General features: G+C 36.1%; 2 protein-coding genes across 4 annotated transcripts in view; both read right to left on the bottom strand.

Moving 5' to 3' along the window:
• LOC114479188 (receptor-type tyrosine-protein phosphatase N2-like) overlaps nt 1-14,540 on the bottom strand; it is a 169,016-nt gene extending 154,476 nt beyond the window's left edge. The window contains exon 1 of the mRNA XM_028472730.1: nt 14,301-14,540. Coding sequence (XP_028328531.1) covers nt 14,301-14,373 — 73 coding nt within the window. The 5' untranslated portion in view covers nt 14,374-14,540. The remainder of the gene's footprint in view (nt 1-14,300) is intronic.
• Nucleotides 14,541-17,000: 2,460 nt separating this feature from the next.
• esyt2a (extended synaptotagmin-like protein 2a) overlaps nt 17,001-24,832 on the bottom strand; it is a 47,893-nt gene continuing 40,061 nt past the window's right edge. For all 3 annotated transcript variants that reach the window (XM_028472598.1, XM_028472599.1, XM_028472600.1), the window contains 9 exons: nt 24,102-24,176; nt 23,931-24,017; nt 22,657-22,806; nt 22,143-22,564; nt 21,002-21,100; nt 20,792-20,923; nt 20,598-20,703; nt 20,350-20,399; nt 17,001-19,381 (listed from right to left, as the gene is read on the bottom strand). In XM_028472598.1, the coding sequence (XP_028328399.1) occupies nt 19,336-19,381; nt 20,350-20,399; nt 20,598-20,703; nt 20,792-20,923; nt 21,002-21,100; nt 22,143-22,564; nt 22,657-22,806; nt 23,931-24,017; nt 24,102-24,176 (1,167 nt within the window). In that variant the 3' untranslated portion in view covers nt 17,001-19,335. The remainder of the gene's footprint in view (nt 19,382-20,349; nt 20,400-20,597; nt 20,704-20,791; nt 20,924-21,001; nt 21,101-22,142; nt 22,565-22,656; nt 22,807-23,930; nt 24,018-24,101; nt 24,177-24,832) is intronic.

Here is a 24,832-nt window from a genome sequence, read left to right as displayed (position 1 = left end):
AGAGGTTTGATTACAGTGTTTTTAAAGGCCTGTGGCACATAACCTGTTGCTAGACATGTATTAATCCAGTTCAGTATATTAGTGCTAATTACTGGAAAAACATATTTAAATAGTGGAGTTGAAATTGTATTCAAAAAACAGGTTGTTTGTTTAGAAGCACTAACTATTGAGGTCAGTTCAGATAGTCCAATTTGAGTGAAACTATGTAAATAAAAGCTACATGTTGGGGTTATTTTAGGAGCTGCTATAAAAAATTATTGAGCACTCCTGCACGGAGGACATTAGCTTTGTTTCTAATTGTTAGAATTTTATCAGTAAAGAAGTTGATAAAGTCATCACTGCTCAGGTTGACAGGAAAAGAGGGTTTAACATAGCTGTGGCTTTTGGTGAGCCTTGCTACAGTGTTGAATAAAAACCGAGGAATATTCTTGTTTTCCTCTATTAAAGTTGAGTAATAGGACAATCTAGCCTTGCTAAGCTAACAAACTCTTTCTCCAGGCAATATGAACTTCTACCATGTTTGAAGAGAGCCGCTTCTTTTCCAATTTTTGCAATGCTTGTTTTAAAAGACGCAATTCAGATTTATACCAGGGAGCAACCTTTTTATGACATATAGTCTTCTTTTTAAGCAAAGCAACAGCATCCAGAGCTGTGTGCAGTGACAACATTGCATTGTTGACAAGATCCTTAATTTTATCTGTCGTAAGACATTGATAGCTACTCTATGTTGAGATATATGAATCAGAGGTAAGCAGTGATGGAAATAAATCTTTAAATCTACCCACAGCTTTTTCAGATAGTGATCTACGATAGTGTATTCTTCTCTCAGAGTTTAAGAAAACTGATATTCTGAATTCAAAAGATAACAAAAAATTATCTGAAAGAATAGGAATTTGAGTTTATATTGTCAGGTGATTAATATCTAATTTGTATGTTAGAACAAGGTCCAGAGCATGATTAAGATAATGCAGAACCAGTGCTGAACCACTCTCGCACTGGTTCAGCACTTCTGCATTAGATCAAAGGTCAAGAGGGATATACTTGCCATAGTTGCTTGGATACGTGCATCATTCACACAACTAAAAAATAGGCCCCACCAGTGATGTGCAGTCAGGGTAGGCAAGGTAGGCAGTGCCTATCCAAGGGTGAATTGATATTTTGATTATTTGATTTAATTACAATATAATTATAAATGATTTATTTTTCAATTTCCGATAGCCTACAATACCTATAAGTTTGAAAGTGTCAGCATTTTGTGCTTTTCATATCCCAAATCGCTAAACATCACTATTTCCTAACCACTGTAAGGCAGGAGGAGGCCACACCCCTTCTCAAAGGCATGTTGCTGCTCTGCCTCTGTTCCCATAGCGCGTTTTTATGCGTTTGCGCATGCGCAGTCAGTTCCCCAAGATGACACCAACCGCGCTATGCTAAATGCTATACCTAAGTTCACAGTGCATTTGTGAATTGATATCACGTGACCGCTGCTGCTATGTTCTCTGGCTAGTTGGTGGGATAACACTACAGGAAGGATGACAGCGCTAGAAACGATAAAGAAACTTTTTTTTTAAAGAAAAACGACAGCTTTTAAAAGATAGGAGACCAACACCTGAGCTACCAGACCTTCAGCAAAGGTATGGTCAGAAAATGGTTCGTATTTTCTACAGTGAATGGTACAAAAGGAAGGATTGGCTTTGTGGATGCTCCTCACTGAGGCTGTTCTGAGTTGTTGTTGTCATTTTCTCCGTGTTTCTCTGTTTCCAACACAAACAACGGATGCGCTGCCTTGTCATGAGATATATCTTGTATGGAGGCTATATTAAATAATTGTTTATGTTTCTTTAATGGTGTTTTATAACGCTGATTTTGTTAGATGGCTAAATACTTGTTCATCTGTGAAAAAAAAAAAAAAAAAGTGAATGTAACCATGTCGGAAATAAACTGAATAAATAAAAAAATAAAATCTGGATCTTGTTGGGTTTTTTCTTTCTTATTATGAATTTTATATTTTGATAAGTGCATTGAGATGACTTTGTTGTAAACTGCGCTATACAAATAAAGCTGAATTGAATTGAAACTTGCCAGCAGAAACATATGAAATTGTCATTGGTGTTGACATTGGTGGTCTCGATTTGGAACGCCCTGCCTACCCTACCCTAGTGCTCACGGCACGTCACTGGGCCCCACCATGGCTTGGACCAACAGCCTAAGAATAACAACACTGTAAATAACCAATTGCAACATAAATATATTATATAAATTGCCATTAACAAAAAAGATCAAACTAACTATTCATTTGTGCAAAAAAGTCTCAGGGTTCATGAGCTCTACATTAGTATTAGTTCTTTTTAAAAGCAAGCTGCATTGAATACATCATTCCCCAATAAAAAAGGGTATTCTCTTTCACTGTAAAGGATATCACTGAGTGAAACTACTTTTTTTCAATGCTAAAACTCCCAAAATCACCCTTCCACATAGCAAGAAAGGAATAGTGGCTGTGATTTGTGGCATCAACAATTATGTTGCAACAACATGAAAGAACACAAACAGTCCCTAAGCTCCAGTAACAGATTGGCTATAATGAGGCCCAATCAAGGATCATTCGACACAAGTTTAAAGTCATGTTTGCTCATGGTTCACCATGTTCCTCTTTTTAAACACTTTAAAGGAAGAAACTGCCAGGAACGTTTTTGCTTAGATCTCATAGAAAAAAGTACTGCTATTAAAGTCGTCACCCACAGCTGCCTCATCAAAAGTTGAGAAAGAAAACACAGGGTGGTAGCTTCATTAAGACATTTCTGAACACAAGAGGACAACAAATTCACAAAAATTTACTCGAAAAACATCCCAAAAAACAACAAAGACATACAAAAATTTACAAAAAAAAAAACGCAAAACCCTTTGTTCTTTCCTGTAATAATGCACAGATTGGTAATTTTTCTATATGGTGTCCTGACTGTTAATAAAGTGGCCCTCTCAGATCAGGCAATCACTGTGATAAAAGTAGCCAATATCTGAGTTAAATTATTTTAAAAAAATAATACATTTTGCATTAAGGTTGTGTGCTTATTGTTTCTTCCTGTGTGTCACCAATATCATCCATTATCAAGTGCTCAATTTATTTAGAACTACAACTAATTTGGTTAAAATTTGGTCTGAGCAATTACGCTACATGAAATATGACTCTTGCTATTGAGTGGCTAAAGAATTCTGAGCTTATTTCAATTGCTGTCTTTAGTGGATCTTGGCAGGTCTATTACAAGCATGAATCACTGGTCAGAAAAAAACTATATATTGTGTTCTGTGGTCATAACAGCCAGTCATTGCATCTCATTAGATCTCTGAAGCTATTCAGGTCTGGGAGACCACTGAGAATTCCAGGTGCCACAGTGGGGGACAGTCACCCCAGTGGTATCTGTCATTGTGTCCTTTGGCAAGACACTTCTCCCAGATTGCCTAGAATGAATGTAGTGTGTGAGTGAGTGTTGATGTTGGTCGGAGAGGCCGATGGCACACTATAACAGCCTCGCTTCCGCCAGTCTGCCCCAGGGCAGCTGTGGCTACAATAGTAGCTTACCACCACAAAGTGTGAAGTGAAAAAATAATGCCTTAATTCTGTAAAGCGCTTTGAGTGTCTATGATAAAGCGCTATATAAAAGCCAATGCATTATTATTATTATAATAAAGGCACTACGTTTCCCACAGTGCCATCTGTCAATTTTTTGATTTGATTAAATGAAGAGGGTCACCTTCAATGAATTAATAGTTTATAGGGTAGCTGTACTGAGAATTGTATATACAATTAAATGTGTTTAATGTATTACTAATAAACAAAATATGAGCACGATTTTATATAAAGTACAATCAATAGGGAGCAGCCATGTTTGGCTGGATGTGACTACGATTCCGATGCATTGTTTTACTGTTTACATTGTCCCTTACTTGATTTCTCTAGTTTTCTTTTATTATTTAGGTTTTTGTAGTGCTTTTATATACATTTTCTTTGATATTGTTTAATCTAATAGTACAGACAACACAAGGATGTGTGTTGGAGCCAGTTCTGATCTGTCTGGATGGAGTTGTTTTGTGAGCCCTTGTTGCGCAAAAAAAACAGCTTTGGTGTAATCATCAACTCAGACCTGAATTTTAACAGCAATATTAAGACTATTACAAAGTTTGCCTATACCACCTGAAGAATATATCATGGGTTAAAGCAGTGTTTCTTTTTTGGCTCAAGTACCTCTTTTCTCCCATTTCTGAATCCAAGTACCCCTTTTGTCCGACGACAACATTTTGCTCAGAAAACAAAGAAGAAGAAAAAACAATAGAGCATAATGATGCAATAAATGAATGATTACACACATTTCAAAGAATTTACCTTTGTAAATAAGTAGAATTAAACAGTATTTAGTGCTTTCTGAAAATATTTATTTCTACAGTTTTTGAACATTGTACATTCAGTTATATACTCAATGTAGTCCTACAGTTACAAATAATACTATTTAACAGAAACATGTATGCTTTTAAAACAAGTATGTGGATCTATAGGGGAGTAAATGATCAACAGCTAGATTTTCCAGCTCAGAGTGCTCTCGCCTCACACACACCTAAAACTCAGTCAGTAAATTGTTCTGAAATTTGTTATACAGTCTTCGTTCTGAAGACACGTCCACTATCTCCTCCCTAAGGTGAGCAGAGAATCACAGCTGGTTTCAGACACAGTAAAGGGCTTTCTGACCCAGTCCAACTGCTCAGATTTTTGCTTAAGGTCAGGGAAGTATTTCTTGAAGTTACCAATTACATTAGCCAAGTGATCATCCACATCTTTTTTATTTTGTCTCTCAGTGTCTGCTCATTGGAGCCATCAAACAGAGGGAAACAACCTGCGGCCGAATCAGTACACACACTGGTGCACCATTTCCAGCTGATTCCATTGTCCAAAAAGAAAGAATTAACAATGTTGAAAATATCCTTTCCTGTTGTTGTGTGTATGTATATATGTAGTGTTTATATTAGATAGTATAGAAAGATTGAGTACACGAAAAATACCAGAATGTATACTATTGGGACATTTTTTAAGTATGCACGATGTGCACACTAGTCATATTCAACCGCCCCATGATCCATGATAAAATCGTCCTAGGACCGGCGCCAAGCTAAAAGGGTAATATCCTGATTTCAAAACAAAAGCATCTCTTCTTGTCTTCCATTAGTTTTTAACGCTTCTGTAAATGGTAGAAATGTCCGGATAAATCTTTTTCACTTCTGATACCAATATTGTAGCTTTGCGTATTGGCCAATGCTGATACGATATCAGCACAAATCATACATACTTTTATAACTCAATGTTACTCATAGTCAGCAACAGTAGGTATGAGAAAAACTGACCCATTTATTATTAATCAATTGGTGACATACATTTTAACCTTCAACATAATATTTACAGTATTCTACAATTGAACAAATAATATATATCAGAGATTTTAGATGCAGTCCGATAAAATTCGATATTCTTTTCTGGCTGATATCGGACCAATATAAATATCAGATCGGGACACTCCTCGTAAATAGAGGTCTTGTTTTAAAGTTAACTGGAAGTTTAGTCAGTAGCACAATGGCGGATCTCCAAAAATCTCCAAAATATCAGCATGAAATGCGTTTCCAAGAGTTTTATGGATCAAATGACCACATGTTGATATTCTTCTTGGTCACTTTCTCCCTTAAAATGCTTTCAGAACTTTCAAAGGTGGCAAATCAATGGAAATATTTCATTGAGTGTGTAGTACGTTAGTATGCGATTTCAAACCCAGCCCATGTCTTTGATTTAGTAGACTAGAATTGTTAGCTATCTAAACTTCCTGTTTGTCTTGAAAATACTACTGTTGAGTCATAAAGCACTAAATGGTTTGAGACCAAAATACATTTCTGATCTGCGGCTAACATGAGAACCATGCAGTGCACTGTGGCAGGTATGCTTTCAGAGCTACACAGATGACACACAACTATATCTATCACTGAACCCAGATGACTATGGTCCCATTGAGGTGTTGTGTGACTGCAAGTATCTTGAGTCTCGATCTTTAAAAGCTAAAGACCAAGTAAAAAACCTTGGTGTTCTGATTGACTCAGATCTTACATTCAGCAGTCAGATCAAATCTATCACAAAAACAGCCTTCTACCACCTAAAGAACATTTCCAGAGTGAAAGGTTTAATGACTCAGAAAGATCAGGAGAAACTGGTCCATGCTGTTATCTCCAGCAGACTGGACTATTCTAATGGTCTTCTGACAGGAATCCCCAAAAGAGCATCAAACAGCTACAGCTGGTTCAGAACACTGCAGCTCGGGTCTTAACCAGAACAAAGAGGTCAGAACACATTACTCCAGTTTTAAAGTCTTTACACTGGCTCCCAGTCAGCCTCAGAATAGACTTTAAAGTTCTGCTGCTGGTGTATAAATCTGTGAATGGGTTTGGTCCAGAATAGATCAGTGACATGTTAGTCAGGTATGAACCTAGCAGATCTCTCAGATCTATGGACACAGGTCAGATAGTGGAGACAAGAGCTCACAGTAAACATGGTGATCCTGCGTTTAGTTGTTATGCTGTAAAGAAGTGGAACAAACTGCCAGCAGAGCCGAAGTCAGCATCTAATGTGAACATTTTTAAATCAAAGTTGAAGGCACTTTTTTTCTCTACTGCATATGATTGAGAGGGAGCTTTTTGGTCATGTTGTTGATGTAATGTGTTTTTTGATGATTTGAATTGGTTTTAAATGTTCTTACTGATTTTAAACTGTTGAATGTTTTATCATGTAAAGCACGTTGAGTTGCCTTGTGTATGAAATGGGCTATACAAATAAATTTGCCTTGCCTTGCCTTCTGTTTCGAAAGTCAAAATGACTTGGGTCTTGAACAAAGAACTTCTCTGTTGTGAGCAAGCAAGTGGCCAACATCATCATGACACCCCTGTTAATTAATTTCCCCCTCAGATATTAGCTTACCTCCGGTGTTTAAGCTAGCTAGCTCAGCTAACTAGGGTTAAAGTTGACTGACATAATCAACTTTGTCTTGAATAGAAGATGTGTTGACATTTTGGCCATGTAGCCTAGCTTACATGGCCAATTGTGAGAAACAAAAAATGCTTAAATGCTAAAGATTTTAACTTGTATAACTACAACACAAGCAATAGCAACTAAACCTGGTAAACAAACATTTTTATTTTAGTGTCACTTTTGTAAATAATTTTCACATTAAAACAGACTCATTAAACAAACCCATTATGTGCCTGTCACTGGAGTCAATGATTTCTGGACCGCTGTCTATTAAATCAAATAGCCTATATAACACTGTTATCTCTATGATACTGTTTATAAGTTAGATATTGAATTAGGTAGCAGGACTGAGCCTTATAAAAGTATCTCCTGGGTGAGTTATTTTGATTTTTTTTAGTTCCTATGAAACTGACAGGTTCAGTTTTTATTCCCACAGCTGTAAAAATCTCAGTTTATGATTAGCTTCCTGTATGGTTTGTATCTACTGTACATCTACACTGTGTGAGAAAGACTTCACAGTAATTCAAACAAGCAAAAAGAAAATGTTTGATCAACAGAAGGACCAACACAGAAGGAAAATACTGTATATGAAAGAAAAGGTGGATTTGGATAATTTTTGTTATTAAGCATCGGGTAGGGGAAATCTGTCTCTCGCTGGCAACTATGCTTCTATTTTACTTGGATTAATTCTATGTCCCCATCTTTTCTGTTTGTTTCCTCGCCCCTCATTTGTTTTTGTTATTTTTTGTTCCAATCCACTTGTTCAGTCCAACATTCCAAAACTGTTTAAAAACTAGATAATTTAACTATCTGCAATCTGTATGCACGGACTAATTTAAATAAAAAAGTACGTGAATTTACATTTGTGGAGTGGTTTTGTGGAATGACCTTGATGAAACAATTAATACAGTTCAAACATTTTTTACAAAAGACATATCTTTGAAAAGTACAGAAATGAAGGAGAATGCAAATCTCAGATATTGAAGGCGCCTGTACATTTTGTTTTTGTTCCGTTTTTCTTAATAGCTCGATTGTCAATTTTGTTTATTTCATTGGATTTTGCAGTTGTTAGTGGTGAAGAACGGTGGTAAGACTTGCAAGCATAGTCTTCTTCCCATCCCTTGTCGAACGAATCAAATTGACTATTTGTTTATTATTTATTTGTTGAGATGTGATCTTTCTGGGTTTTTTTGGTTTGCTCAAAATAAATAAATACGCTAAACCTGGGTAAAAGCAGAATTGTTTTCCTTCACTGTAGCTTTAGTGTAAACCCATTTTTAAAAAATAATAAATGTAATCGTTATCATCATAAATCACAATTTCTTTAAAATGTCTTTCTGCTGACTCTCTTTAGAAATAAAGTAATAACAGGCCAAATACATAAATAAAGATGATCTATTAATGTTTTTTGTTTAACTTAGGAAGCTTCTTTATGATGTACAGTGTGATTTCTCCTCAATCTGACTAGAGACCCAGCAGCTGTCACACACTGGCCTCTGTGAGTCAGTGTACACAGCTACAATAAACCAGCTCTGCAGGTCTATCACGACCCAGCCAACCAATCAGCATGGATGAAATGTTAATGAGCGTTGCCGGGGTGACGGTCACACCGGGTGCATCAGTCTGACCTTCTCTAGGAGTTAATGATTAAGGAGACCTACAGATAAACCTCGGCTGTGGTTTGAGCCTCAGAAAGCAAAATGTGGCTGTGCAGTGAAAACTCCTGACAATAAGTTTAAAAAAACACAAACAAATGAATCACGATTCAGACAAACCACAGCTGACAGAACTAAACAGCAGAGCAGTAAAGTTTACTAGTAGTAACTTTAAATGTAAACTTTACACTAGTTGGAGGACAACTTAATCTGTCTAAGTTATTAGAAGCAAAATAAACAATTTTCAATATCATATGTAATGAGGTTTGCCAAAATATTGATACAATATATCGCAATATTTCATCTTGCGGTACATAATCAATACACTGGCGCAGAATATCTTTTTTTTTTTTTTTTACTTTTTACAGAAGTTGAAACCTGGGCATATTGACCAGCTTGTGTTTTTTCAATGAAATCTAAAAATAAAGTACTAACTTTCTGCATTTATTTGTTGTTCTAGGCATATACCTCAGTTAAGTTGCACTAGAGTCAAAGTTGGTTTAAAAGCCACAGGCAGATTGTATGTTATTTTTTTATTTTAAGATGTTGGCACATGGCATGTTAAAGCCAATGTTTTGAGTGTAAAATATGGCAATAAAACATATTTCATACATAATGTTCTCATGAAGATGTACACAAATTAAGTAATATGTATATATATTTTAAAAAAATAGCAAGAATTGCCTTATACTTTAATATCGGGATATATCGTATCGTGACATGTATCGGGATATGAATTGTATCGCCAGATGCCAGGCAATACACACCCCTAGTGCACAAACACCATTAACAATATTTTGATGATTATTTTGGAGCAGTCTTCCCTTAAAGACTTAAACATAACACAAGGACATTGGACTAGTTGTGGTCAGTGTGTGTTAAGAGACACTTTGTAATACTTGGCTGTCATTCATGCAAAATTGATTGGCAATGTTATCTAATTCCTGTGAAATGGATTCAGTGCAGTAGATACATTCTGAATATCTTCAGTATCACAGATATCGTGAAGTATCGTGGATGAAATTTCCCGTGATATATCGATTATTGCAGATTAGCTGACGCTGTATCGTGTTAATATCGTCGTTATTGTGGGCAAAAATATCGTGATGTATCATATCGCGAGGTACCTGGCGATACCCAGCCCTAATATGTAAATTATTTTCATGTTATTTGTTTGTTTTTTTTATGTTCAAAGTGTGTTCATGCAGTGATTCCCCACCATTTTCTTGTCATGAGACATTTTTATATCACAAATTTCTGGCCATCCCCGGAGACAAACACAGAGTATTAGCGCACAAAGTGACAATATCTGCCAGCTCAGATATTTTTATACTGCATTTTAGTTGAACTACATTGATATTTGAGAAAGTGAAAGTATAGAAATATATTTGAGATTGTGTGTGGCATTTTAATTGGAAAAATAATAATAATATTTAAGCTCTTTTAGCTTTCTTCCTCTTCCTGCACTGTATATCTATTTCTGTGCTAGCATGTATTATTATAATTGTGCAGAAATAGATATATAAAAATACAAAAATAAATCAACATTTTTATTAAAAATGTGAATTTAATGAGTTTCTTATTTTTATTTTATTTTATTATTACCAGAAATTTCAGGCAACCACATTTTTATTTCCAGGCGACAACACATTTGGTCCTGACCCAAAGGTTGAAAAACATAATTTTAATGAGTCATTTTTTAAAAATTTTCCTATTACTATATATTTCAGATGGCCCCATTTTATTTCCAGGCGACACCTAATGTAACATTGCGATTAGTGAAGCAAAGAGTAATATTGCTGCCTTTATACTAATTGCTTAGTGTGTCTAAAGTGGCCAAGATCTGGATGGATGGCAGGATGGATGGATGGAGTAAACCATATGCAGGTTAATTGCTGTGTTGTTCAGTCGCTGAGTCCTGTTGTGTGGATACCGTCCTCGCTGTGTGTCAGTTATGTAATCTGAAGGAGAGTGGTCGGGGAGAAGGAGAATGGGGGGGGGGGATAATGCAGACACACACACACAAACTACTATTCCTTCTAAGCAAGACGAGCTGAAACTAGCTTCCTGCATGTCCTCCTCGTTCCTTTCTAATCATTGTCATTTAATGTCTCCAGTGCACCTCTGCATCTGACATCCTGCTTGGGAGGATAATTAGATATCACCTATTTATGGACTCTGTGCATGTGAGACATTAATGTCGCCACACACACGCATGCCCACACACACACACACACACATTTAAATTCCGATCAATAGCTGCCTCTTTGTTGAGCCGAGAGCTGGATATTAGAGAAAGATAAACCTAATTTCTTCATTGCTTTGCAGTGACGTTAGCACTAATACACATTTGGCTGTTGCATCCCACTGGGCTACAAGCAAGTATGAAGTGTGCCAGAAAAGCTTTTATTTAGAAACTCTAGGCTAAATTGCTTAATTGAGCCCTTGTGGGCTCATTTTCCTACGCAGTTTGCATGTTTTCCTAGAGAGGGTGTGGGTTTTAGCACAATGTCTGATTGATTTTTAAGACTATATACAGTATGTTAGCATGGGAAGGACTGCACTCTCTTCGATTGGACAGGATGAATGGATGGATGGTATGACCAAAAATGTATATCACAGTATTTTGCTAAAATCTAACGGTTTCACAGTATAAAACAGTATTTTTATTATATATATATATATTATATATATTATTATTTTTATTTTTATTTTCATGCATAATCAAGTGTTTACAGCATTTTCTACTGGCTGAGAATCAGAATCATGTTTATTTTGCCGAGTACAATTTTTATTTTTTTTTTTTAAAACAGCACATGGAATTTGACTTGGTAGTAGTCGGTGCACGGAACAGAAAAACAAAAACACAAGCCAGCAGCAATAATAATAATAATAGTAATAAATACAGGGATAAGGGATAAAGAAAAATAAAGATGAGAGGAATTACTGCAGTAGATTGACTTAGGATGGTCTATTTTATTGTCATGATGAGTGAATGTTGTAGAATAATTCCACACTAGTAGTAATACAAGTTTGCAACAGCAGCCCAATGGCTCTTTGCCGCGCTAGCTTAGCTTTAGCATTAGCTTGATTTCTAGCTTTAAATGCTGCATACTCAGTGGTGTGGTGGTTTCTTATGGTGAATAAGGTAGAGTTTTCTTTGCAGCTCCACCAGGATTTATTTACGTGTTATAGGAATTACTGCCTAACTGCCGACATGCTAAGCTAACCGTGATTCCGTGTCCGTGAGTGTTGTTCTCCTGTAGCAGTGGCATGCGCACACAGGCACATGCTCACATGCAGCTTCAGAGCTTTCTAATTGTGTCTTTCTTCCATTTACACATATGATTTACACCACAACTAACACCAAAGCGCTACTGTTTACCTTCCTATTTAGAAGTGCAATGTTGTGTCCGGTGTGAAACGCTGCACAGCATAGCGTTCCAAAAGTTGTGTAATCAAATACACCGGTATGGCGGAATATTAAAAATTAATATCAAAATAAAAATATATACTGGTATTTGGTATGAACCGGGTATACCGCCTAGCCCTCGATGGATGGAAACACTGGTTTTGAGCTACGTAAACTAGTCAGCGTTCTTGTAACTTTCTTAAAGATGAGAAACTTGTATCTAAGTAATTATTAATCATTATTAATTAATCTATGTAACTATTTTAGAACACTGTCCATTACACAAATTGCAACGACTTTGAAAACTCCTAATTCTCCCACCACCAAAATCAGAGGAATAACACACCTTTTAGAAGTCACTGGCATTTACTGACCATGTCCCAGTGGAGATGTTTTACTATATAATATAATATAATAGTCCTATTTCTGTGACACATTTTGTTAATAATCATCAATAGCAGTGCTCCCACACAAAGATAGACAATGTTAAATAAAAACGCCATATATTTTTTATTTTATAGCTTATTTTGTATTAAAATACACTGAAAAGCACAGTGAGATGAATCGCTGAGCGCGTCCTGAACCAGACCTTCACCTAAACAAGCCACACTACAGCACTCACTGACTCACTCACACATGCTGTCCTTTACAGTAGAAAAAAAAATAATAGGTGAAACGTAGGAGGTAGCAGCACACCTTTGGATGAGAGATCATCCATGCTCAGCAGAGCTCAGAGGAAGAGGAGGAAAGGCAGTTACGAGACAGAAAATGGCGCCATGTATGAGAGTCGACGTTCCCAGCAGCGCATACTCAACCCAAGCATGTGTGGAACTCATGGTTAGTGTGGCGATGGTGAGATAAAACAATTGAAAAAAACAGGGAACGCAGTGACACTCTGTATGCCAGGGAGGAAGAGGAAGTTACGTGTGTACAGACTGACGGGAGAGAAAGTTGGAGGAATGCCAAAATACAGTAAGAAATCCATTCAACTCTGACCCAGATAGATAAATAGTAATAGTTTTGCCATCAAAAGCCCGGTCTCAGTGGGGTTTTTTTTGTTTTATATAAGGAAACAATGTTCAGATGTTAGAGTTGTCACTAAAGCTTTTTTTACAAAAAGGCTTTTTTCTTGCTCTATTCCTATTCAACGGCTGATTACGGGAGAACAAAACGAGCCAGAAACAAATTCTTTTTTTTTTAATGAAAATAGAGGCTGGTGTCAGATTTCAGATAGTCGTAGTAGAAAATATTCTGTGGGTCTTTAAAAATCAGTCAAAATGCTCAAAAACGGCGAACACTGAGGGGGGGAGAAAATCTGAAAATGGCTGGCACTGAATGAGTTAATAAATGTACATGTGTGGCATTTTGCCTCAGCACTCTGGTAAGACTTTGAGTTAAAAAAATATATATATTTTTGATCCATATCGCCCAGCCCTAATTGACGGATCATGTTTTTTGGAAGTACAGTTTACAGAATATTTAGTAGACAGTGGCACTAATTAATCCTACACCTGTGACAATACAGGGGTGGCATGTAATTAACAATTAAAAATGGTTTGTTTTTGATAACAGTAACGTAGTATATGCTATGTTACTGTTATAATAGTAATTAATACAAATTCAATATGTTTTAAATAATATGTTCTTTATTGTTATTACTATTATTGCTGTTGTTTCTTGGAGTTTGTAAGTAAAGTTTACAGAATGTGCTTGAACTAAGGAATTTCTTTTCTCAGTATACAGTGGCACTAATTGACAATACAGGTGTGACACGTAATTAACAATTAAAAATTGTCGTTTTTGATAGACTAAAGTATATGCTATTTTACTGCTATAATAGTAATTAATACTACTTCTATATTTTATCATTATTAATAATAATAGGAAAACTATGCTATTTATTTATTATCATTATATATATATATATATATATATATATATATATATATATATATATATATATATATATGTCTACATGCTGAAAGGCAACACAGCATCCGGAGGCTGTGTTTATGGTTCCAGTTCCAGTGCTGTGGTGGTGGAACAGCACTGAAACCGGTCAGGAGATTAGCTATTCCAGCAGGTCAGTCGGTAACAACAAGTAGTCCGTCCCTTCTCCACCATCACCACCACCACCTGGCGTAGTTTCCCGTCTGTACAGCGACACACACACTGTACTCACCCACTCTCCGCTCAGTGGCAGCGGGGCTCAGGGAGGCCAGGAGGAGGAGGTGGAGGAAAGGGAAAAGCTCCATGCCTCGTCTGCACTCTTCTCCCCGCTGTTAACAAGCCATTTTTTATCCCGACCACCGTGTTCTGTGTGGGGGAAGCAGCGTCCTAGTTCACCGTGTGGCGGATGGATGTCGGAGGAGAGGATGCAGGGCGTTTCTGCAGCTGGAGGCACGAGCGCTCACTGCATCACCACACGTGTGCTTACATACACCACATCCGGTAGGAGCGTTTCAAAATAAAATACACAACCGCTGTGTATCATTATTTTGTGTCTTGCCTTGTTTTATTGTTAAGTGTGACATTTAATTACATCAGCCTGCCTAGGGTCAACAGATCCAAATTAGCCTATGGCTATAATCTGACATATTGATTTTTTTTTATTTTTTTTTTATAATGTTCATTGATATGTACTGTCCCTACTTAAATAAAATGAATAAATAAAATGAATAAATATAGGTGTAAGAAAAAATAATCAATATGGCTATATATTGCAATGTCACCACCGTGCGGTTATTGTATCGATCCAAAAAAAAATGTCACCGATTTTTTTCTATTATGTTTTTTAACGGGGAAAAAAAACATTTGATTGCGCTAACATAAACATAGCACGTAAACGCCCGGTCACAGTGTGTCAGTGAACCACATAAGAACGAGTAATTTCAAGTTTGTGCCCTTGTTTTCTCTGTCATTTTTACTTTCTCCTGCGGGCCGAATCGGATGCTCCAAAGGGCCAGATTTGGCCCACGGGCCTTAAATTTGACACGTGCCATAAGATCCTGTTACACTACCTCCCTTTTCAATGCATTTTAGGTTAGAAGTTGATTTATTTTCATAAAACATCCTGGGCAGTTATATAGATGTATGTGGTTACTATTTATTTTTTTTTATTTTTTTTTTAATAATTTAAGAACTTATTAGAATCTGTTGTAGAAGCAAAAGTTATTTTTTTGAAAAAATATAATTTGACAGTTTGATACACATTCCACTTTAATATTGGTACTTGAATTACAGTTAGTTACTATTTACTTGTTCTCGAAAATTTTAAAACAACGAAATAAATAGTATTTCATATAATTTTGTACTTATAAAGGAAAAATCTGTATTTATTGATATTACAATATATAGTGAATGTACAGTGTATCAAATCATGAATCATATCGTATCGCCAGATTAATGGAAATGCTCAACCCTTAATTATGCATCATTGGTGAGTTCCCAGGACCCGAAATGTACATAATAATAATAATAATAATAATAATAATAATACATTTTACTTGTAATGCACTTTACATTTGATACCAAATCTCAAAGTGCTACAAGATTAAAACAATATAACACAACATATATTAAAAGACAAGACTAAAAACAAGCATTTGCTGTTAAAATAAGCTTGTGTAAAAAAGTGTGTTTTAATCAAAGCTAGTTTTCATCAATGAATTAACATTGAATTAAATGTTTTCATTAAATGTGTTTCTTACTGAACTATGATAATATCATAACTAATTTATAACGATTTATAGCTCATGATCTTGGAAATTTTCAGGATGTGTGGACCATCCTAAAGACTAGGACAACTCAATATAACACTTCAATATTTTTGTTTTCTTCTCTGCTTGTTACAACAACTTACGGAACTTACTAAAGGGACATGGACAAAATAAATAAATAAATAAATAAATAAATAAATAAATAAAGGAAGAAAAAATAAGAATAAAGCTTTTGCGAGATCTCGCAAAACTATTGGAGGATCTTGCAAAAAAATTAAGGGATCTTGGAAAACGGAGCCCCAGTGAGTGATTTTCAACCAGTATTCCAAGCTCTCAGTATTGCCAAATAAAGAATATGTGTAATATTACGTGAATACCTGTAAAAGTCATGTTTTTCTATTTTCTCTGTCTGCTAGCGCGTAGCATCTCTTCTTCACTGCAAAATAGCTGCATCCAAACCGAACACTGAGTTACCAGCGCCCTCTGCTGGTCGAAACAAATATCTGGCGGCTGTAATTGAAGGAAAACAATCATTCTCTCTAAATATTTCTCCAATAATTTATAAAATCTTAACATCCACAACATTACTGAATTCAACTAAAATAAATAAACATTATCTTTAAGAAAGATTCAACAAATTAAAAAGTCGCTGGTAAGAATAATTCAAAGACCAGAAGAAGTAGAATTTTTAGGGTTTTTTTTAATTCTTTATGGAATTGAATATATATATTTTTTTTTATTTTACTTATTTATTTATTTTTAAACATTAATTATCAATATTATCATGAATTAAAAGTCCTGTATCCAGGGTACTGGGTTACGAAAATCACAAATGTAAGGGTATATGTAAGATATATTATGAATATTAATGTGCTTGTGTTAGATATATTACGAATATTAATGTGCATCGATACAACTAAATATATTACCAGCTTGCGGCAAGCAAAGGCACGCAGCTGCTGCAATTCACCACAAGTTTTAACCTACTACCTTTTTTTTTTTTTAAAGCCTACAACTTTTTTTTTTTTCTGGACATCTCTGGTATCAGTGAACTTCAACGATTACGAGTACATTGGTATCGGTCCATCCCTAGTTAAGAATCGGATCACTGATCTCACTTTGTATAGGAACAGAGGTTAAATGAACACAAAAGAAACCCAAACTACAGTGATGTGTGGCTAAAGCTGCTCTGGCCAGCTAAAGCTCTTTATTTAGTTCAAAAGACATCAGGGAAACATCTTTGAAACACGGGAGACTGTCGTTGTTGCTTTTTTTCTCCATTTTAAATACACTTAAATATCTCTGGGTCACATAAAATCTTTAAGGCACAAAATGAGTTAAGAAGGCAGAAATGATACAACGGTCTATAGTGCAGGACGGTTTCTGTCCCAGAGGCAAAGCTTTTAGATGACACAGCCTAAATAATCCAACTTGCCGTTTCTCTTAAAGTAAAACACAAGTAAAAAAAAAAAAAAGATGGTAAACCGATACAAATACATCAGAGGACATTAAATTCTGTGTGCATTCATACTGAAAAAGTAAAACACTTTCTATATTTTTGCATTGCCATTATAACGCAAGTGTGTTTTGAATTTAAAAGCTCTTTGGCTGTGTTTATGATCACAGTGAACTACTTGTACTAAGTGGGATTAATACAACTGATATCAAACCCTTTCCAAGCCTATACTGTAAAATCAAAAACAGCGTGGAATATATATTAAGTACATACTGTAAACAGAAGAATGGCGAATGTCATTGTTTAGGCAATGGTTTGCATCAGGAAAACATTGTCAAATGAACTCCTTCGTACAAGTTAAGACTAAAAGTAATTAATATGCATAGAATAAAAGTAAGTATAATGATTACAGCAGCCTCAAGCATTAAATGCAACACATTTCTAGGCTTAACAACTGCAAAAGCCACTTTGTGAGTCTAAAAGTTTCAATATATGTATTTATCTAAATGTATTTGTACATTTGTACATATTTGTTATAGTGAGTTTTTACGATGCAAGTGTTCTAATAGACAATAAATACACACACGCACACACACTGTTCCCTCTGCTGTATTATCTGTAACAGTTGTCACCATGTAAGCCTTTTTTATACATTAGAAAAATCATTTTAATTCAATTTCTTTGAAATAAATTAACAACGTAAATCTTTGAGATTTTAAGGGAATCAAAAATAATTAGTCAGTTTAAACTTCTCTACAAAGTGACTTAGGCAAAGAAATAGATTTTTTGATTATTTTATTATTTATGAATTTATTTATGTGTGAGGCAATATTTAATTAGTCAACAAAAATGTAATAATCTAATAAGGAGGTTGACTTATTTAAGTGTACAAACAACAAACGTAAACTTCTTCCTAATCACAGATGATAGAATTATCAATAACTAATGTGTGGTATGTTTGGAGTGGCTTGGCATCTAATTCAGTCAGTTTTGTCAGGTAAAAAATCCTGCATGTAAATGAATTAATAAGTAAAAGTGACACACACACACACACACACACACACACACACAAACAGGCTATTCTGTGTTGTTTAGAAAGCTTTAATTACGTAGGTAGCAGGATTTTTTACCTTCATGCAAATCTGAATACACTGCCTTTTCAGTGTAGGGTTCCTAAACTCTGTCTGCGAGTTCCCTTTAAGATGCCGAGTCACTTCAAACAGAATAAGGTGGTATTATACTTTACGTAACAAATCTTAATTTAAAAATAAAAATATATTTCATATCAAGCGACTTCTCTCTGGATGAACTAAGGTCATTGTAACAAATATATGTGCAAATATTTATTTTTTCTAACAATTACTTTTTTATCAACATGTAACGCTTGATGCCGACCATTCTTTATTGTTGCAGATTGAAATAAACCGGTCCTGCCCAGCTCAGGTTTCCATGTTATTTGTGTCTGTGTGTGTTAGGAGAACAAACATACAAACACTGATGGAATAAAGCCAGAGAACAGCTCAGAGTGGCACGATAAAACACTTTTCAACTCTTTGGTGTGATTCTTCTTTCAGGATCGACCATGAACTACCTTAAAAAAAAATCTAATTAACAAAATAAAAGCACACACCATCATTTTGGCCTTTCTTTCACTTCTAGTCCATGCATCGCAGTCTGTTTAGTCCAGCTTTCTTGTACGATATTTACAAACTTGTACATTGTCTTTTTTTTCTGGTGAGAAAATGCTGTGCCACAAGAGAAAAAAACAGCACTGATGGTTCTTCTTTGAGCTTGGGGGGATGGAATAAGGACTTCCCCACATCATTTCCACCATGTGCATGTTCACTCACTCTCTATGCTAAAAGGAAAAGATTTGCTTTGCAACTGATGGGATTAAATGAGTGACAGAAACTGCTCGTCTCAGTTTTTTGTTTTTGTTTAAGTAAGCCGTAACGAAATATATCTTCTGTCGCCTTGAATGTGCATATATGGAAGTGTGATGATATAGCCAAAAAAAAAAAAAAGGCATCAAAGAAGACTTGTTATACTAGCTGTTGCTTTGCCATGCCGTCTTCACTCAGCTCATACCTGCAAAATAAAAGGAAACATTACAGGAGTCAGCATTAACATCAAAGTCCTTCTTTTATCAGTTGATTTTTCCAAAAAAGGTAAACAATAGTCATTTCATTCATTTGCTAGTTTAAAATGATTAAATCCCTATTTTTTCCATTTCTAAAAATATGTCATTCAGAATGCACTATGTTTAAAGGAAGTTGTACGTTAAGTTTAACTTATGATCATGGGTGGGGCGTGTTAGAGCCCAATATGTAGCAACGACCTGCCATGCTATCATCAGCGTCTAAAAAACGGGAGCTCTCTGAATAGATCACTTGAAACTGTCAGCCACTGGTGAGTCTTTTACCGACAAGTTTTCCATTGTTTAAACCTTATAACTGTCCGTGTAGTTGCTCACTAACACGCTGTTTCACTGGAGTCGGTATTGAACTCAACCCGTTCAATACTCCATCTGGAAAACTGCAGATTCTCTGTGGTGCCACGCATGGAAGCTAAGCTCTGACCACTCGGTTCGAAGGTAAACAATGATTTTTGTTTTTAAAAACACAGCTGAATTGTAGATAATACTTTAATTTACTTACTCACTCATGTAGTTTGGAGCTTTACACTTTGTTTTGCGCAGTTTTGTTGTTTTTCTGATTGGCGCTACAATGTCTATGGAGTTTGGTTATCAGCGTCTCAAACATTTCACGGCACTACTTAAGCTCCCACTATATGAATACATACTTCGGACGGGCACTGAACTAGTGTAACAAAAGTGCTGAGCCCAAAATGTCCAAAAAAAATTTTAATTAAACCCAAAATGTTATTAAGGTCAAAACGTAAAAACTTTTTACCTTCTTTATATGTATACATAATCCTATTTTAGTCATCAGAAATATTCTTATTTATATAATGATGAAAAATTATTCCGTGACAAAATTCAATTCTAGACAACATAATAATATTTTGTGACATAAGAGTGCGAGTGTGGAACCGACCATTGTGTCCAGCCTTTAGAGATTTCCTCATGAGTTAAATCCACGAGAACCTAATGAGAACAAAACCAGAGGAAGATAAAGAAGTATGTGAATACATACATACACATTAGAATGGTGTTCTTCTATTAATATTACAGGTGATTGGGAGGCAGCCACTTGTATGCAGCTGTTTATTAAGGGTGTAAGAAAAAATCGATTTGGCGATATATCGCAATATTTCACAGCACAATTCTTGTGTCAAAACACACCTTTCCCAGAAGACCTTTGTGTTTAGAGAGCAGACCTCCTCCGTTCTTCACCGCCACGTCCAGGGTCCGTCTGTGCAGCTCCACCAGGGAAACGCTGAACTCAAACCTGCAGAGGAGTGGTGAGGGGTGAGTTTCACAGAGTTTGGTTCAGTTCCAAACATCTTGTTTCTCCACAGTGTGACAGCTGGGCTCACGTCTGATCGTAGATTGGGTTGAGGGTCTTCTTGAACGTGTGAGTTTTCCTCCGGCCCGATCTCCGTTTATCAGGAAGCAGATAAAGTCGGACATAAGGGTCAGAGCCGTGATCGCTGAACGCAATCAGGTTCCTGCAAAGGTAGAAAGATGTACTTTTTCCTTATATCTGTATCATGGGGGAAAAATACTTAACTGTGATTGATCTGTACCTGCAGGCGTGAACAACCACAATAAGTTTGTTCCTCTGTGAGCTGTGTCTGACCGTCAGCTGGACCTCACCCAGGGGGTAATAACTTGAAGCTGAACCACTGCACACAGAAAGAAAGAGAGAGAGAGAGTATGTGTTAAAGTGTGGATACTGTGCATGAACCCTAAAGGCATTCTGCACTTGAACATCAGCAATACTATTGATCTGAACATCAATATTTTTACTCAAAATGGTGATATAAACTTGATTTATTTATTTCTCAATATGATTTGACAAGAAAAACAGTACTGGGTCAAAAAGCTACAAAGGCCATTTTATTAATATGAATATTTTGTGCCACCCTTGGCTTGTTTTGTCATTAGGGACGGAATGTGTGAGTAAATTGTAAACTATGGCTTCTTTCAGGGCAGTTCTAAGTTTCTGCAGAAAAGATTTTTAGAGAGGAAGGGGGAATATAATTTAAGAGGAAAACTACATTTCGAGATGGCAGCGCGCACAAGAAATGATGATCTTGGAGACGCACACACCCTGTGACTTAAATGCACACTGTGTTTTAATAAGAGAACATGTTTAATTTGACTCTCTTCCAGCAGCTCAGTCAGTTATAGGTCTGTACAACATTATTTCATATATGAGTGGGGACAAGTTTCTTTTTTTTTAATCTTATATTGTGCATTGTTGGAATATCAGTGCAAAATAAATATTTTCATATTTTGAATTTATTTATTCTTTGAAGCATTTTTATTGATTTGTACAGTTGCAATGTTTTAATTGTGATGAAGTTTGTACACATTCAGAGCCATAAATGCAATGGGAATAATAATTTGCATAATCATTTATTTCGGTTTTGTTTTTTTTTTTCATTTTCGGCCAATAATTTTCATTCCGGCGTAACACTAATTTTAACTTTCTTGAGCGGGCCAAATTTGATGCTCTGAAGGGCCGGATTTGGCCCCCAGGCTTTGAATTTGACACATGTGCAATAGATCTATTTTTTATTTGTTGATAAGTTCAAAGGGCTGCTGCTGTTGTTAATTGGTTGTAAGATTCTCATTCTTTTTGGTTATGTTATAAAGTGTTACACAAACATTTCTTGGATTTGTTTTTAAAAATCTAGAAATCTAGAGTCTAGAACATCGTACTTGTGCAGCTGCTGGAGTCTCTGGTGCAGCTCCTGAGCAGCAAAGGGGTTGGAGATGTCTGAGGCGATGCTGGGTGTTGGCTCTTTTCCTCCTGCTAAGTACTGCTGGGAGCCTGAGATGGCCAGGTTGGAGGTGCTCCTTCCCGTGTTCGCCAGACTGGAACCTCCGACCCTTCCACCGCTCGGCCCCAAGTCTGTGCTTCCCGTGTTTCTCATGAGCTCCTCTCTCCGTCTGTTCATCAGGTCCTGGGTCGACTCTGAGACAGAGCGGGGCATCTCGGGATTGTTGGATGCGGGTTTGGAGACTTTAGGGGATAGACCTGATGGAGGCAATTTCTCGATGGAGGTACTGGACTTGCGGACCTGTACCGATGACGGGGTTTGGTTTGGTGACGAGGAAGCCGCTGTGTTAACACCCAACACCTAAAAACAATAAAACACACAATCAGCAACATAAAAATTATAGACTTAAAAAAAAAAAAAAAAAAAATAATCTTCTTCCTCATATCATTTACTCTTAGTGCAATCTTCATCTTCAGGGTGCAGCTTGGCCCTGAGGTGCGGAGGGGGAACCGCTGGTTCAGCGTCATGTCATCCGCCTCCAGCAGAGAAGTCAACAGCACTGTTAATGTGCCCAACGAACAGTCGTGTTTCTCATCCTTCACCTGGGGGACACGTACAGGGTTCAGAATAAGGATGTAAGGAAAAATAAATGTAGCAATATATCTCAATATTTCACCACGCGATTATCGTATTGATCCAAAAATACCCATATCTATTTTTTTAATCGAAAAATAACGTTTCATTTCACTAACATATAGAAAGCACGTAAACACCCAGTCATTAGGTGTCAGTGAACCACTTTGACCGTTTGATAACTATGCCACTTGTTTTTGATATTGGTACTTGCAGGGACGACTTTAGGTCATTCGGTGCCCTAAGCAAGAGTGGAATTTTCTCCCACCCCAATAAATAAATAAAAATAAATAGTTATTTTTTCTTAAAGCCTATACGTGGTGTGTACAGGGTATTATTCATTTTAAATATCAACTCAAAACAATGTAATTCTGCGACACAACAAACAACTGAAAAATATTACGAGCCATTTTAAAAATTAGAATACTAATAATATAACACCTACAGGTATAGTGCAAACAACAATGATGCAAAATCTAAAAGCAATTCAATCAAAAGTTCAAATAAAAGTTTCAGTGCAAGGACATTTCTATATTCCCGTTTGGTTCTACTAGTTGCAACATCCGTGCATGCGCGCGCACGCGTGACTGAGAGCGAGCCTACCCACGCATGTGTGGTTCGGGCTCCTGGTTGTGTATCTGTGTGTGATTGCGTGAGAGTTGAAGAGAAACACACCCATAGAGTATGCCTCTGTATTATGAAATGAGTGCATACAAGGTAGTAAATTAAAAAACAAATATTTTTGTGCAGTTGTATATTGCAATATGTATGGTTGTCACAAAATCCCACGACACCGTTTGGGAACTACTGGCCTAGTGGCAAGGCCATGGGTACTTCAATTACAGTTAGTTACCATTTACTTTTTCTCACAAGTTTAATAAAATGAAAATAAATTGTATTTCATACCATTTTGTACTTGTAAAGCTAAAATTTGTAATTATTGTTTTCACAATGTATATCGTACGGTTTAGTATAAAGATATATCGTATCGTGAAATGCAAATTGTGAATCGCATCGTATCGTCAGATTCATGGCAATGCACAACCCTAGTTCATGATGCATAGAGTCTCTTCTACAAGAAGTGTCGTCCTACCTCCACTTCCAACTCCTGGGTTTTTGGGTTGTGAATGAGGAAGGTGAAGGTCTCCTCCCACACAGGTTCATTGGTCTTATATTTGATCTGGAAGAAGCGGAGAAATTTTACTTTTACAGAGAAGCAAATTTAAGGTATAAATACAGGGAATCCAGGCAAAATTCAACTCACTTTGCTCTCAAATGACTTGTGTCCCACTTTGAACTGGACAAAAGGATTGGGATCGCTGGTCACTTTTTTACCAGACTGTAGCAGAGAACAAAAAGGGTTTAACCAACATAGATATGACCTGGGTGGTTGTAAAACAACATCTGAAACGTTTGCAGATATATTCTTTGTTATATATAAATAAATCAAGCCAAGTAAAAACGTAAATAAGCTTTTCTGGTCCTAATGAGGAAGTCTAGTACTGTTCTGCATCAACACATGTATAGTGTAAAAGAGTTTATAGATAACACAAACCTTTAAAGACACCAGGTGATTATTTGGAAAGAAAAGGTGGTAGCTTACAAAACAAGATGGTTATTTACAACACATATTGTTAGACATTATGATTAAATGAGTTTGTTAATGATGATCAAACATTAAAGCTGAATAATTAGATTGGTGCGGCAGATTCTCAGACGTTACAGATTTCTTTCCCAGAAAATGGGAAAAAGTAAAGCTAATGGAAACCGTAGATGATCCTTCACAACATTATTGCTTCTGTTAAAAAGCCTTTAAAAATCAGCTAGGATTTTTTATTGTCTTTTCAAATCTATGATCAGATTAATCTTGAGAAAAAAAAATGTAACAGATACTGAATCTGAATTGGTCATTTATTTAGGAATAGTTACCATTGATCCACAAAAACATTAGGATGTAACAATTGTGATGCATTGCCGGAGATGTCCGTCCTCAAC

This window comes from Gouania willdenowi, chromosome 17 (genome assembly GCF_900634775.1).
Source record: "Gouania willdenowi chromosome 17, fGouWil2.1, whole genome shotgun sequence".
NCBI classification, from domain to species: domain Eukaryota; kingdom Metazoa; phylum Chordata; class Actinopteri; order Blenniiformes; family Gobiesocidae; genus Gouania; species Gouania willdenowi.
This window is presented reverse-complemented; position numbering and strand designations above follow the sequence as displayed.